General features: G+C 40.6%; 1 protein-coding gene across 2 annotated transcripts in view; it reads left to right on the top strand.

Annotated features, from left to right (window-relative positions):
* Window positions 1-587: 587 nt before the first annotated feature.
* Window positions 588-16,405, top strand: part of LOC118288013 (urotensin-2 receptor) — a 40,971-nt gene continuing 25,153 nt past the window's right edge. Inside the window, exons 1-3 of one of the 2 annotated variants that reach the window (XM_035613749.2) lie at window positions 588-1,171; window positions 2,255-2,970; window positions 4,371-4,749. In XM_035613749.2, coding sequence (XP_035469642.1) covers window positions 2,257-2,970; window positions 4,371-4,748 — 1,092 coding nt within the window. In that variant the 5' untranslated portion in view covers window positions 588-1,171; window positions 2,255-2,256 and the 3' untranslated portion in view covers window position 4,749. Of the gene's footprint in view, window positions 1,172-2,254; window positions 2,971-4,370; window positions 5,156-16,405 lie in introns of those variants that run through there. The other variant, XM_035613748.2, reaches the window with a different exon arrangement.

The following is a 16,405-nucleotide window of genomic DNA, read 5'->3' as shown; positions in this document are numbered from 1 at the left end:
ACGTATTATTAACTATATTAGGAAGAGCAGGAACAGGAAAGCCACGTCTTCAGTAAACAATTTCAGTAATGTACTGTCCCTGTGTAGCCTGTGTGTGAGCAGCAAGGCCAACTGCATTGTTTGGCTTGGATTGACCCCCCCTGCAGCAGTTGATGTTTGATGACTGCTCTTAGGTGGATCGCCGCAGTGGTAGGTGACATTGACTCTTGGGTTCTCTAGCCATTTGAAATAACAGACTACTGGATATCCTGCGCTGCACCAAAATGGGCAGAGGTAGCTGCTGTCCTTCTTGATTTACGCTGCACGTGAGTCTGTGTCAGTGGGGCTGTTCTGTCAGTGTCTAATGTGTCTCGTGTCCCAGCGTTGCAATGGCAGTTTGTGGCACACGCCCCCGTTGCATGGAAATAGATGGCACAGGGGTTAGAGGGAGAGCAGAACACATTTCCTGCATACCCGTCTCCCCCCTCCCACTCAGGGCTTCAAATCGAGAGTGCCTCAACAGCAGCACGCCCCCCCCCCCCCCCCCCCCCCTCTCTCTCTAGTCCTCTGTCTCTCTCTCCTTTCCTGCTCCAGCCTCTCTACCATGAACCACTCTCTTGCTCTCACTCAGTCAAATGGGGATTCTCCGTAACCAGCTGTAGCCTAATGTGAGCCTCACTTCTCATCATCGTTTCATTGATGTTCTCTTGTGTTGTTTTTTCTTGGTTGCTCTTTTTTTTTTTTCCTCTTCTGAATAAAATTTCTCAGCTGCCGCCGTCTCAGCTGACATCCACTGTCCGGATGCTTCCAGGGTGCACAAAAGGTAGAGGGAATGAAAGAAGAAGTTTAAGGTTGTGAACAGCGCAGCTTTCTCTTGACTCACTTTGGACAGGTTCATTTACTGATGAAAGAATTCTCAGCGATGCAGGGATTTTTGTCGTAGTGGATGTCTCACTCATTCTGGGTTATTTTTGTTCCTCAAGACTGCTGGATATAGAAGGGTTGCCCCCCACCCCTTTTGTTCCACCTGCGTGTTTCACCTCTCAGATACTCTTTAGAATCTGCTGGTATTTTTATGGAGTGTGAAATATTTGTAGTAAGTGTGAAGTTTTGAAAGAGCACAGCGGGACAAAGCATGGCTGATGGAACCACAGCCGAGCGTTGAGCCCTTCTGTCCACGCAGGCATTTCAGGTAAGACTATATGTTCTAATTCGCTTGCACGCCCAGAAAGATTTGTAATTGTCCATGAAAAATAGATCATATGCATGGTCTAATGACTTTTGTGTTATCAGAACATACCAGAGGGGTCTATTAGTGAGGGCTGAAATACAATATTAATCTCATCTAATTTCATCTCTGCAATTGATTTTTGAACAGCTCAAGTTGCTAACTACTTTCTCAGGGATTTCTGTCTCAGTCTTGCCAGCTTGACATTCGTTTGGACAAATTGCGACTGACTAAGAAGTTCTCCGTGTTCCCTCAAGAGTTGCATCAACTCCGATATATTTGGCCCTTTTTTAATAATCATACGCCCTTGTGATTGTAGCACAAAAACTTGCATCATTTTGACTGTATACTCTCAGAGAGTGACGGTGCATTCCTTTATCAGCCGTCACAAATCCTGCTGACATGAGTAATGCTTAGAATGTCACTTAATAATTATAGCTCTTGTTTCCATCAGAAATTATTTCACTGCTAATTTTGTCAGTTAAAAAATCATAATAAAAAACACAATATGTAATTTTGCTGTCATTTTATGATGATGAATCAGGCTGAGGCACTTGATGTGAATCTGGGAAATTCTGCAGCCTAACAAGAACATGCTGTACTTTATGGTATTGTATAATTATTCTAACTAAAAAAATTAACTAAATTGGCATCTGCTGCTCTCTACAATAAGGGATTTCATTTTGTGAAATTTGAGTGAGGTATACTACTTGGCAAACATGAAAGGTACTTCAACTGAAAGACAACAATGTTACAAACAAAAGAGACAAGTACTGATGGAGCATGAAAGGGAGCTTTGTATTTTAAGCAATCTCATTAATGCTCTCCCTAAAAGCTCCTTCTGTCACAAATGGAGAATATGATTGAAAATATATTGTACCCAATATTTGTTCTGTCTATAATATGACTCATTGATGTCAGATTCACCTTAGTGAAATTAAAGTCCAAGGACCAGTCCAAGTTAGAAGACAAGAGTGGATTACCAAATGTCATTTTTCTGTGAAGTTGGCAACCTCCCCCTTGACATTTCTGTTCTCACCCATCCAGAGATGACCACAGTGTCAATGGAGCCTGTCGGAGTCCTTGTGGAAAGGGGCACCAATGCCACAGACCCCCCTCTGAACTCACATGAGGACACTGCTGCCACCTTTACCATCGGCACCATTCTCTCAATCATGTGCCTCGTCGGAGTCTCGGGGAACATCTACACCTTGGTGGTCATGTGCCAGTCCATGAGGGCTGCGGCCTCCATGTACATCTACATCATCAATTTAGCTTTGGCAGATCTGCTGTATCTTCTCACCATTCCCTTCGTGGTCTGCACACACTTCCTGAAGGGATGGTACTTTGGGAACACAGGGTGTCGGATTCTGATCAGCATGGATTTTCTGACCATGCATGCCAGCATCTTCACGCTGACGATAATGAGCACGGAGCGCTACTTTGCAGTGCTCAAGCCGCTCGACACAGTCAAGCGGTCTAAGAGTTACCGCAAGGCCATTGCTCTGCTGGTCTGGGCAGCTTCTCTCATTCTGGCCCTCCCAATGATTGTGAGCATTCAGCTAATGACGGTGGGCAACAAAGCTATGTGTCAGTCCACCTTGTCCCCACTCTCCTACAAGGTTTACATCTCCTGCCTGTTTTGCACCAGCATTGTCGCTCCGGGACTGATCATTGGCTATCTCTACACCCAGCTGGCGCGCACATATTGGGTTTCGCAGACAGAGACCTTCAAACAGACCAAGAAACTTCCCAACCAGAAGGTAAGTGCATCTCAAAATAGTGTATTTAATAAGATACACGTGGCTCTATTTTACACACTTCATTATAGTACCTTCATAGGCTATCTCTCTTTCTTGCATGTATGTGCTCAGCCATTTATGATAACCTTATTCTGAACTCGATAAGTCCTCAGAGTAAAAAAACTAAAATATTTTCTTTGTTTATGCCTCAAACAGTATAGAAGAATTGCAGATACCATTGTCGCCCAAGCTGACATCTTGTATCAGTGCCTTCCAAAACCACTCCGACAAAAATAACAGTTTTCAAATCTGACTCCACTGTTAAAATTTGTTTGGGTTTAGACAGGGAGACAACTTGGGTAGGATTAATTGAAAAAATATAGGACAGTCTTTCCAAACCAGTCTAGAACTGTGTCATTCATTTTTGGTTCTTTCTTTGGACCAAGCCATTCATGTCTCATCTTCTCTGAAATTCCACTGGAGATGGATCTAGACACATACAGGAAGTAAAAAATCTGATGTATTTGCTGGAAGTTAGACATTGGACTCACCAAGGCTGACTCCGTCATATTCCTTATGGAAAGGGTTCTGACTGCTGAGGGTGGGGTTCTGTGTCCTGGGAACACATAGGCTTATCAGATTCGTTCTCAGTGTTACTGTATGTGCTCTGCTTGGACACAGCTTTACCAACAGCCATGTCATCATGGCTGATGAACAGGTTCTATTAAAGACGGTGCGAGCGTCACAGCATCACTTTGTGTCTCAGCTTGAAGGATTCTATTATCAATCCTCTCCCTGCTGTCGCAGGGTTTTGAATTTTCCACCACCCTCTTACCCTGTGCTCACGCTGAGACAAATCCCATTCCAATTTTCTTCAAAGCAGGACTTCAAGTGGGTCAGTTTTGTCTTATAAGTGTGATCAACAATGTGGTGAATGTGGCCCTGCAGACACATTTAAGGCTGTTCATAGGGTTTACATGCACTTTGGAGCAAATTAGAATAAAATAGAACTGTTCAACTTGTAAAGGTCTTGCTATGGGAATATCTAATTCTGTGCTGTGTGTTACAGTGAGTCCATTGTCGTCATCATGCCAGAGCAAGAGAGCCAGAGTTTGACAGTCCATCCTTGGTTTGCATAGTACTGAGTGATAGGGCAGCTCAACCCCTTAGTGTAGCCAGTTGTCAGAGATCTGAACAGGTTCAACCTGAAGTGCTGAAAATAAGATCTCACAAAGAAATGGCAGTGTATGAGTGATCAAAACCAAAAGACCCTTGGAGGCTCCATGTATGTCCAAAGTACTAAGGTTATGATAGGTAACATTTAGCACAGTAATGTGTGATATACATTATATTGTAAAACCAGACTCAGTGATATCTGAGTTTCATTACTGGTTTCACCCTCGGGTCTTCTCTCCCTCAAGGTGCTGTACCTGATCTTCACCATCGTTCTTCTCTTCTGGGCATGTTTTCTGCCATTCTGGATCTGGCAGCTTCTGGGTCAGTTCCACCCCTCACTGTCCCTCTCCACCAAAGCCAAACGCAACATCAACTACCTGACCACGTGTCTGACGTACTCCAACAGCTGCATTAACCCCTTCCTCTACACACTGCTCACCAAGAACTACAAGGAGTACCTGAGGAAGCACAAGCGCTCATGGTCAGCCGGCAGCTACTTCAACAGGAGGAGCCGTTTTCAGCGTTCCCCTCGCAGGTCCCCATCTTCCAGCAGTCAGCAGTGCACCGAGAGCTTCATGCTCTCGCACACAGCCTGTCTGCAAGCTCATAACAGCAGTTTGTGAGGTAGGAGAAGCTTTGGCTGACTAACTTTTGTGATTTTCTTAGCTGGGAAAAACAAAAGTATGACAAGTGCACCCTGAGACTTTCCCGACCCATAGCTCAGTGCTGCACTAATTTACAACTTTATTTGAACAATTAAGCATCAGCATCCTAGGAGCCAATGGGTGCCGTAGGCTTCGCAGCTGTGTTGGAGTTGTCTATCAGAGGACAGACTTAATGTAATGGGTTATGTGATTACAGATGGCATTGAGTTTTGGCTCTCTGAAAACCGTTCTGTTTGGGATTCCTACTTCCTGTTATGCAGTGTAACATGTCCACATGGGACGGAAGCTTCTTGATGTTTATGTATGGAACTGGGTGAGCTGGTGAAACATGTTCAACAACAATAAATATTCTATTGCATGGGAAATTTTGAAAGTTCAGAATGGGAACTTGATTTTTCCGAGAAACTTTTTGTGCCAGTGGGTTTCTGGGATCTATCTACTTTATCAAGAGGCACAAAGCTTGAATAAGTCAAACTCCTATTACATATGGGACAGTCATGAAAAGCGAGTGTATAGAGAGGGGAAAAATAATTATCTGCCTGGAGAAAAAACACTACATATCCTTTTAACTCATAAGTCAGAAATATAACATTATCTTCTATCTTGGTCACTCCTGGTTTCATTCTCGCAGAATGTTTCTACCTGGCACTATACTGCTGTGATGACCATATATTACACTGTGTAACTTACTTCAAGTTTAATGGTCCACTTACTGACGTCTCAGTGACTTAACTGAGTAGAAGTCTTTGGCGATCAGTAAGTAAAACAGGAGGTGGATGTTAAGGCTGTACAATTCATTTCTTTTATACCAAAATCACAATTCGAAATCTACACAGTAGTGTTGACTGTGAGTGGCAAAATGCAAAAAACAAAAGTCTTAGCTGTTGTCTGGTAATACCACTTTATATATTTGTTTTAAAAAATTTGGCTTTCTTTTATTCATAAAAGACGAACAAAACTGAAGAATCTCTGTAATGTTCCCCTGCCATAGCTTGGTACTTTTATTATATATGTAATATATATATTTATATTAACAAGTGTAAATGACTACTAACTGGCAGATAGTTGATGAAATGTACAAGTTGAACATTTAAGTCTATCATAGCATAATTTTGAGATTGACAGAAGGTTTGAAATGAGAAGTCTGAGTGTCTGACTGTATGAGCTGTACATGAAGTCTGTGATGATAACGTGAACATTAGCTTGATATATATATATATGTATATATATATTCATATATATATACATACATAACTGGCATTGTATAGAAAAATATGATGGTTTCTTTCAAACATTGACTTTTCTCTAATGTTGTATATGCATTATTTTGTCTAAGTTCATTAATGTACGGGCAAGTATTTTTAATACGATTGATAAAATTATTTAGTTAATATGATGCTAGATCTTAAGTACAGACGTCTCATTTAGTTCATGGGAAATTGTCACAATTTAAATCGCAAACAATGTTGGTAAGATGGAACTTTTGAAAGTAAATATTTTGCTTTTCTCAAGATCAAAAATGTACACCAGTTATCATACATTAACATATATAAATTTCATCTACTTTCTTGTTGGTTGATTTTTCTACTGGTAAATATTTTAGAATATTCATAGTTTACAGAGTTAAGAAAATACATTAATCACAGGGCACCTCATTCTACATGCACAGTATCACAATTTTACAATATATTAGAATTTTGATTTTCCAGCTTGACTTTACCTCTTAATTATGTTGAGTATTTCCCATATTGTCGAGAACTATAAAGTAATCCTATGACATAAATATTCAACTTAATACTTCTTTATTTCCTTCCTGTTCATTTGGCTCCCCCCCGAGGCAACTAAAATATCAGAACAGCTTTGCGAAAAAACAGACATAGATATAAGACATAAGCAAAACGGACGTAGCAAAACAAAAATAATGAATAAGACAACAGCTGCATGCAAATTGAATAATGAGAGACATTTTTCAGATGATGAGAGCTTCCAAACTAGTGCTGAGAGAGTTGGTGGTTTGTTACGGTGTTCCTGATTGGTAAGGTCCCTGATGTGGACTGGTGCAGGACAGCGATCGGTTCATTTGCTGCTTTAACGAACAGACAGATTGACTGAGAGCAGATTTTTCTGAGTGGGATAAGGCAGTTTCCTCTTGCGACTCCTGTTGTAATATGATTTTTATTTACTTGTTGCCTAACAAAGCAACTCACCAGGGAGGAGTCATGCATGAAGCATTTTTATGGATAAGACATACATTTGCATGTTTCTCAGCTCAAAATCTGATATTTTTCCAGTATGTTACTGTGGTGAAAACTATTAGGTTTCATACCATTTGTTTTTATGTATTCTTTTTATATAATGATTCAAGTGGCCTCTTAAAGTTGAACTTCTTGCTTGTGACCAACTTTTTAAACAGTGGGTTAGTTGCAATATGGTCCTAGAATCCATGTACATTCTAGTAGCCTCGGTTCATATGCAATTTCTTGTTAATCTGAACTTAATTTTGAATCAGAAATATGCCCGACCGAGAGATTTGAATCTGTCATAATCCCAAGGTATATTGACTCATTGACAACCTCTAATCTTTGTCTAAGGAAAATGTATGTGTGGCTCAACAGCGCTAGTGTGTTTACCTTTTTTTCCCCTTCCTTACAACCACTCAATGAAACTACACTATTTTATGTTGCGCAAAAATAACACTTTTGATTTCAATTCATCCCACAAGAGTGACAAAAGCCAATCCTGTTCATAACTTTGTCCTCGGCTTATGTTATATTGTGCAGTGCTTTACCCTTGATTGCCGGGTGGTGTGTGTCCAGGCTGTTTGCAGAGAGTAGCGGTGAGTTATATATTACCGCTCTCTGCCTTGGAATACAATGCGCTGAGTGACACCGACCATAATTCACACGGGCAAAGGATATGGCTCCATATTTGTGCCGGCGCACATGGAGACACACAGAATGGGACGCACCGGCACATACGCAGAGTGTCTCTCGGTCTCTAACCGTCCGGCTGTCAGGTTCACCCCTGGTAATTAATCATGTTTGTTTTGGGAAATAACATGTAATTAATTTTCATCCCTTTAAAGGCCAGGTCCCCTTGCAACTGGCAGATGAAAACTGTTTCAGACCAAATTTTTTGTTTGTCAAAAGCACAAAAGCTTTCCACTATCTCACTGTCAACTCGTCTGACCACACCTGCTTTTAAGACTTCACGGCCATGGGGCGCTTGGATGTGTGCAAGCGCGTTTGATATTTAAACAACGTGGGCTCTGGATGAGACAACGACATCTGCGTTGGTCTGATACCAGCAAAAACTGGCCGTTTGTAAGCCGGATGTAAGACAGAGCTGGGTCGTAATGTAATTGTCTTTTGCGGCTGAGTAATGTGATTACTTTTTCAATGGATTATATGCAACAGATATATGATGACTCTTCTAAACTGAAATGAGTCACACATATACTATAATATGCAGCATGTCTGCAGAGGTACATACAGTGGCCCTGTCATGTACAGCTCAATTGTCAATCTAAAGGTCATAGCTCAGCCATGTATCTCTGCAAAGAAATCACAGTCCGGCCTAATGAGCTGTGATTTAATCTAACCAGTAGGAAAACATCAAATTGCTGTTTTAATTTACCAATAACAATATACAGAACAAGCTTTTAATTATAACAGCATAGAAACAATTTATGTGCCCTGGAGGATAACAGCGCGGGCAACACACCAGCTGGTGAATCCTCTGCTTTGCTGTTATAGTAAGAGACATGAGAGGCAAAACAAGGAAGCTTTAATATCAAACAGAGAGTGTGGATTGATTTTCGATCATCCTCCTCTGGAATGAGAGCCACTGTGGGAAACAGAAGCACAGATTAGACCGGCTTCTTTCGGCATGATGCGTAACATGAAAAAACATTTGCTTTTTTTTGCACTGAGAAAATATTATTTCTATGATAGATGGATGTTGAGCTGACAAATAAAGTATTTAAATCAAGGTAAAATCTTATGTGTACCAGTCTGACATTTTGTGAAATAGTGATTTGTTAATCTCTGAATCGCAACAGTTTCGCCTCCCTTCCTCATAGGCCACCTCACACTTGGCTCACTTTTGGCTACTGGAAACTTTTGTATACAAAGGCTGGCTCGGAGACGCTTAAGCACAGCCTCCTTGGAAAATCAGGTTCGGAATAAGTGACCTATAGGAAAACTCAGTGGGGCATGAAGATGCAATTATATATTTTACTCTCTTAAGATTAGTAAAAACTTACAGTTCACCTTGATCTCATTTTTTTAATTTGTTTTGTTTATGGGTTTCCACACTTTTATTGGCCTGAGTGGATTTTTGTGAAAGGGCCCCTCGGCAATGTATGAGATATGAGAGCGAGCTAATGCGGTTTTGGGCTATATTCTAAAATCTCTTACAAAATGTTTCCTCAGCAAAAAGTTGCATGCTATGTGGAAGTGCCACAGCTCCTAATGCGTGCTGATAGCATTGTGTTTACTAAAGCGCAGGAGGACACACAGGGAAGCAGCCAGCGTGCAGACGCAGGAAAGGGAAAGAACTGGGCTTCTTTAGCAGTTCCTATTGAGAGCACGTGATGTCGAGCCCGGTTTTACAGAGCTGCTGTTTAATATGCCCCACGGCAGCAAGGGCACATGGAATCTCCCCTTCAATATCTTAATTATGCCATTCATATAAAGAATGAATACCCCCCCACACACTCTGGTATGAGATTGACCTGAAATGTGCCACTCAAGTGTTCCACGAAATCGACTGGGATAAGAGGGGATGAGGACATTTTTTAAGTAGCCTCGTTGAATAGCCTGTTCCAACTATGGCAACGTGTTCCTTTGGTATAAATAAGCTTGGATTATTACACATGGTAACGCAGAGAGATCTATATCACACATGTAATCTATGCACATATAATGATAAGATATTTACCTGAGTGACATCAACTGTACAGTTTGTGGCATGTTCTCCAAACACAGTTATATATCTGGAATTTCCATTGTTGGACTGACGTGTCTGAAATATTTCCCTTTTCCCCCTGAATAATGAGAGGCAATCAGTCAGGAGGGACAGTAGAGATGTATGATGAATGTTTCTCTCTGTGTCAGTTGTGCATTAATAAAGGGGGTCAATAATTAATACACAAACTAAACAAACTCCTCCAATAAAACCACTTGTATATAGAGAAAAGTACTCGATAATTTTAAAGTACTGTCTAGCAGTGTTTACATATGTGTTAATGTGGGCTATTAGAAACACAATTCTAAAGCGTTGGTTTCATCGAGCATCCACTCTTTACCGCTACTGGCCGTTTTCCACCACCAAGCAGTCGGTTATCAAAACCATGCATATTTACATTCAGGACTGGTTGCACGTTTTCATGGTCGCTCAAAATCAGTGTTCTACTTGAGGGCGGGCAAGGTATTTTTATTTGTTTCTTCTTTGGAAAATCACACGAGTTCAGATGTCCCTGTTTTCCTCCTGCACTTCAACACGCCATTTCTAAAAGCCTTTCTAGATCTGTGTGGAGCTGGAGGCAGTGAAAAAAAAAGTGTCAAAACACCACACGCAAAGCTGCTCCGTGTGTATCTGATGATACCTTCACGCACACATTTTAACAATACAAAAAAGAATGTGGTTTGAGCCTGTTATCACATCAATCTCAGAATTAATGCCAATTAGCCACAGCTGATGTGACGTGCAACGAGAAGAGAAGACGATATTCATATCACAACCATCTTTTCAGTATTGTCTCTTGCAAATCCAATATTTCATCTTAATTCTTCTGCCTTTTAATATCCTTCCTCATGCTCATTTATCAAAATATGACATACTCAGATCTTCACCATCATCCAAAAATGAATGGAAAATCCTTATTTTCAAAGTCAATCGTCAGTCAACCTTAGCATGTCCCTCAATTAACTACATTTTCTAAATTGTTCGCAAAAAAAGGAAATATTGTATATTAAATAATTCTGACTTACTTTGGTAAAGGCATGGCTGCAGACACCAAGTCCTGTTGAATTCATAATATAGTTTAGAGTACGGAAGCTGGATTGGTGGCATGAATCGTCAAGCAATCAAATTACACAGATTTCTAAAGCGTCTACGAGCAGCTACGGACAAACCTTGTACCCATAAAGTCCATGAAGATTAAACGAGGGGAGCCTTGACCGCCATTTCATTCCCTCATCTTTAATTATAATTGCTTTAATCCTGTGTCTCGAGCCGAACACGTCAGGCCTGCTTTAAAGCCATCCTCATCTGTCACAGGCTGTGTCTGACCGTGCTACAGAAATATTGATAAAAGACTCATTAACTTGGTTATCATCTTATAGCCGTTTTCACATTGCGCTTCCATCTCAGCTGCCAGTTGGACTGAGGGTCTCTCGGAACTCCACAGAGCTGACCTCTCCCTTTACAGAGGTCACCTCTGTAAAGGTCAACCAGAAAAACACACACACACACACACACACACACACACACTGACTAAAAGGAATATTGATCTCCAAGCCCTGAAAGCTGATTACATTGACGTGGCTCAATTTTGGAATTGGAAACAGGAATTGCTGTTCTCTACTCATCAGAGATGATTAACAGGCTTTGTCTGTAATATCTATAGGCTACGTGGTCTCTGAAAGTCCCCATTGTGATCAATAAGTGCTGTGAGTCACCCTCCACATGCTGTTCTACAAGATTATATAGAAACTGGGATTGATCGAGTGCCCCTTTATCTTATCTGGGTTCATCTTGATGTCCCGACCCGTGGTTTGAAATGTCTTGGAACACGGGCTCCTCTGATAACCTGAAACGCCAGGAAACCTCAGCCACTTTTTGTGCAGTTTTTGAAAAATAACTGCTCGTTTGACATTTGAATGATGGCTGAGAAGTCAAAGTTATGCGTCTCACACAGCAATTTCTTGCTTCTCCACACTGTCCATGCACTACATGCAGTGTATTGGCCTACCTGCAGTGTATGACTTGTATATATTCGGTTTCCAGTTACGATTTTAGCACATTTCTGACCAGACACAAACTATTTCCCCAGTAACCTCTGAATAAACTGCAGGGATGGATTATTTGAGGGCAAAAAAAATATTTTCCCCATCATTTGTCTGCTGTCAATATTCCATGTCGCGCCTGATTTCTCATCAATTACAGGGCACACTTCACATGGCAGGGCAAAGCACCTATGGACACCAACTAACATCTGTGCTGGAATATTATGTGGATCAAGACTTTTAACATGAAATTGATTAAATAAGAAGAAGTGTGTTTCAACTTGGCTCTTTTCCCAACAATTGTAGACATTCTGAGTATATATAGTATGTGATGTGCAATCCCACATAGTGATTCAGGAAATGAATTTCTGGCAAATAAATATGTAGGGCAAGCAGTTCGAACCTCCTTAGGCTTTCGACATAAATTTACATTTGAAGTAAAGGATTTTCAATGCTTGTTTAAAAAAAATCAACTCAGAATTTCGACATTCAACTACATTTACGACTCGACCTCCAGCCTCATTAGTCTGCCCCAGCCTTTCTTCCCCGCTCTGCCCATTACCCCGCTGAGTGGTCAGTTGTTCAGCCCTTCTCACAGCTCAGCCCCTCTTTGGCTCCATCCTGCTAACTGACATTCCCTCTTTGCCATCAGCCTTTGCCTGCCAGAGCCCTCATCTGCACAGTAAATCTTCACTTCATCACTTGCGGCGGTCTCCTGCATTTAGGTGCACCCATTGAAACGTAAAGGATTCCTGGCTGAAATAAAGTATTTTCTCGTTCCTGAATCCAATTGGAAAATGTAATCATTTGATTACGTCATGCACTGCAGGTGGTGCCCTGACGAAACAAACACTATTTTTCTGTGTTTCTTTTCTCCCTAATACTTAGAGTAAATCTTAGAGTATCTGAATAATAATAAAAAAATGTCTGACTTTATTATCTTTTTTTTTTTGGTAAAGTTACATGTCAATGAAATGAAATTCTGAGCCATCTTACAATGTTCCTAATATGCCTTTGCATGTGACAAATTAGCCTGCTGGCCTAGCTATTGTAGCTAACCTAAAAGTGTTCTTCTGGGGCATTTTTTCGAACTAACAAACAAAGCTAATAATTTGCAGTTTCAAAAGTTATTACTTACCACTTAATATTAAGCATTATTCCTTTTCAGCCCTCATAAACATACATTACAACAAGACCAGGTGTCAGATGCTAGCATTTTTTACGATGCTGTACTCCGGCACAGTTGTTCTTTTAGCTAAATGCTCAAAGATGCTGATGTTAAGGAGGTTCACCATGTCCACCATCCTAAGTGTGTTAGCTTGTTAAAATTCACTAATCAGCAACAGTTGGCTAGGATGATACTTTCCCTTGCTGCCATCATACATTCAAGAGTTTGACATTTGTAACTTAAGTAAAAATGTGTTAACCCTTACATTTTAAGCCCAAGTAATTTTTTTTCAAAACGACTTTAATTTGCATCTTTGTGGTCATTTCTTTGTAGGTTGGGTCTCCTCGTGGTCCGTCGATTGACTTTCCAACAAGGGTTATTGACAGTAAATCTTGTCCACGGATCCATGCACTGGCCTGTGCCTAGTATGGCTGCTGTGTATCCATTTTGGAAATGATGCAAGACCTGTTGTAGTTGATATTGTACCTACTCTTACAGATCTGCATATAATGACATTACATACAATTTATTTACACTCAGTAATCCAACACTTTGGGGACCCAACACGGAAGATAAAATGTACTGGCTGCAAAAAATGAAAGAAAAAGAAGAAGGCTTGAGGACATGTGGCTCCAGTGATAGCGAATCATTTATTTAGGGGTTTTTTTCTTTTTAATTTGCTTTGCTGTCCTGTCATGACAAAGAATGATGCAGATGGAACAGAGGAGGCAGAAAATAGATTCAGTGGGAAGAAAAGAAAAAAGATGTTCTATGTCAGTGAAGAATGGAGAAGCTGGCAGCGCTACACAGTACATATTAGAGATGAAGCAAAGGAGAATATGAGTTACGATTGTTAAAACGTAGTGTGTGTGTGTGTGTGTTGCACGATGTGACTGACCTAGGACAGCTGTGTGTGTTTATAGGCCTCAGGTCCTCAGCTGAACACATGCTTGTAAATACTTCTCCTCTGACCCTGGAAAGAGTGTCTGGCATCTGCACACATTTTGGCAGCCTAAGCCAGGGGGGCTTTACAAAAGCGAACGCAAGCAACACCAAGATGTTAACAATCAGCACCGAGCTCATTCAGTTTTAATCACTGTCTACTGTATTGCACACCTCTAAATCCTGCAGTTGGCTTTTGTTCTTGTAGTCGTCTTCTCCAGCGCTTTCCCTCCGTGTCCCTGTTCTCCTTTAATAATTGAAAAGTTGGCATTTTCACATAAGAAGATGGTGCAGCGCGGTTACAGAATGTGCCTATGCAGTGAACTGTGATAGAAAATTAGCATCTTAACAGGTTTTTTTCTTTCCGCTCAAAATTTGCAGCAGCTGTCAATCAGTGTGAGTTATTGCGGCGTCTCATAAGTACATTATTTTTTTCCACGTCCAGGCAGGTGTCCTGCATTGATACTGACTTTGTGAAATGCTCAATGTGCCTTAAGAACAAACTGAATGACACTGACTGCGCAAAAGTAGTGTCACCCTGAAAATAAACATTTAGCAAAGGACAGTCTCCTCTCCCAACCACCACGCCGCTGCAGGAGGTTGAAAATGTAAGATTGTACAAAATGCTGCATCATTAGCAATTTTTTAAGTCACTGACACTAGTCAGGTTTGGTTATAAAAATGTTTGGTTTAACCATTAGGGTCGTCCATATCAAGCTACAATATAAAAGAAAAGTTCCTCCGGGAATCTTCTAATCTCATAATCCATTTTTTTATATTTTTTTCTGACATGATTCTGCCCCGTGAAGGACTTTGGTTTATCTATTTGATTTCCATTCCTTGTGTATCTGTTAAGATTGTATCTTCCTAGTGTTTCCTTGCTTTAGTTAAATTACTTTTGTCAATCCTTATTTCTTGTTTCACCATTTCTTTGTGTTACTTCACTTCCTTTTCCTGTTTCTCCTGGCCCTGTGATTGTCTGCACCTGTTCCTCATGCGTCTCACCTGTGTTCACTTTGCCCCGCCCACCTTGTGTCTATTTAGTCTCTGGCTTCCCTTTGTATTTGTCAGTTTGTCTGTTGATTTTCGCCCCAACCTTTACCTGTCCAGTGATTGTTACTCCAGTCTGTCCAGCGGTGATGTTCTTGTTAATTTTTTTTTTTGTATCTTGAGTTAGTTATCTGTACCTTTTTTAGACTGCAAGTCTGTTTTTGTTTTTTTCAATTTATTAAATTACTACTTTAGTAATCCAGTTCCTGCATCCACCTTAACATTTTCATTCTTTCATGTCTTTGTTTAGTTGATTTGAATAGCTTTCCATAGTTAAAGTCCAAGCAGTAACTGTTATGGAAAAAAATGCGACATGACATGGCAGAGTTTCCTAAAAGTGCTGACAATAAATGAAGTTGTAAAAAACCAGGCCTCGGGCGTGGCTCACAACTAACTCAGTGGTTCAAGGCAACATTACTCTATTATTTCCAGAAGGGAAAAGACAGACAGTAGGCCATTGCTCGTTATGAGAAGAGGTGACCGTGCCACAAGTCTCTACCATGGACCATTCACCATGCCAACGTCTCATTTTTACCACACTCCATAAACAGCAAGAAACTTCCTGCTTTGGAAAAGAGTATAGGCCAGTGTGTTCAATCACTTATAACTTCCTACTGTTTTATTTATGTGCAAATTGACCGTGTGAAACGTCGCGTATTTCAAGATTTCCATAACCAGACAAAAATGTTGTATCCATACCATTTGGCCAGACCATTTTTAAAAGCTCCTATTTAGAGTGAAATTGACACCATTAAAAGTCATGATGAATAAGCTGCTAGCAGTTCATCTTTCACTGGATTATGCGGATGATAAAGATTTCTCAGCCAAATTCTGTACTTATGAGCCTTTATTTTCTGTAATTTCTAAGCTGATTCATGGACATTTATTCACAATGGACACGAGATAAAGATATCCCCGGAATGTGCAAGTCACACTGAATCTAAAAAAATATGTCTCATGTCTTGAGTGTGATGCGGAGGAGGAGAGTAATAATTGGAAACTGGTATTTAAAGTAGCCTCCAAGAGTAGTGTACAGTATATTGATAAACTGGAAAAACTACAATGACTGATTTACCTCATGCAGTGTCTTTGCCTCACTCCCCACCCTCTGTGCCTGCTTTGCAACTTAGTACAGCAGCTTGCCTCACCGTTCAAAAACGTCTGGCATAGAGTACACTGTTGAAATTGTCCCACGGAGACACAGAAAGGTTATGGAACCTTAACTCTTCATCTGAATACAGTCGTTATTCATGTTATTGGTTTCACTAATGCTTTGCCTGATGAGACAAAATGTCTGTTAAAAAAAAAATGCCGACATTGTCCTTGAAAGAAATCGTCCTGTGTTGTCCTTGAAAGTAAAACGCTCCTGTGGAGCCTCGTCTGCTGTGAGAGATCACGTGGTTGGGCACAAGTCCAAAATTTTGATGTTCCACTAGGGATAATGT

This window comes from Scophthalmus maximus, chromosome 16 (assembly GCF_022379125.1).
Source record: "Scophthalmus maximus strain ysfricsl-2021 chromosome 16, ASM2237912v1, whole genome shotgun sequence".
NCBI lineage: Eukaryota > Metazoa > Chordata > Actinopteri > Pleuronectiformes > Scophthalmidae > Scophthalmus > Scophthalmus maximus.
Note: the sequence above shows the minus strand (reverse complement) of the source record. Positions and strands in the feature narration are given on the sequence as shown.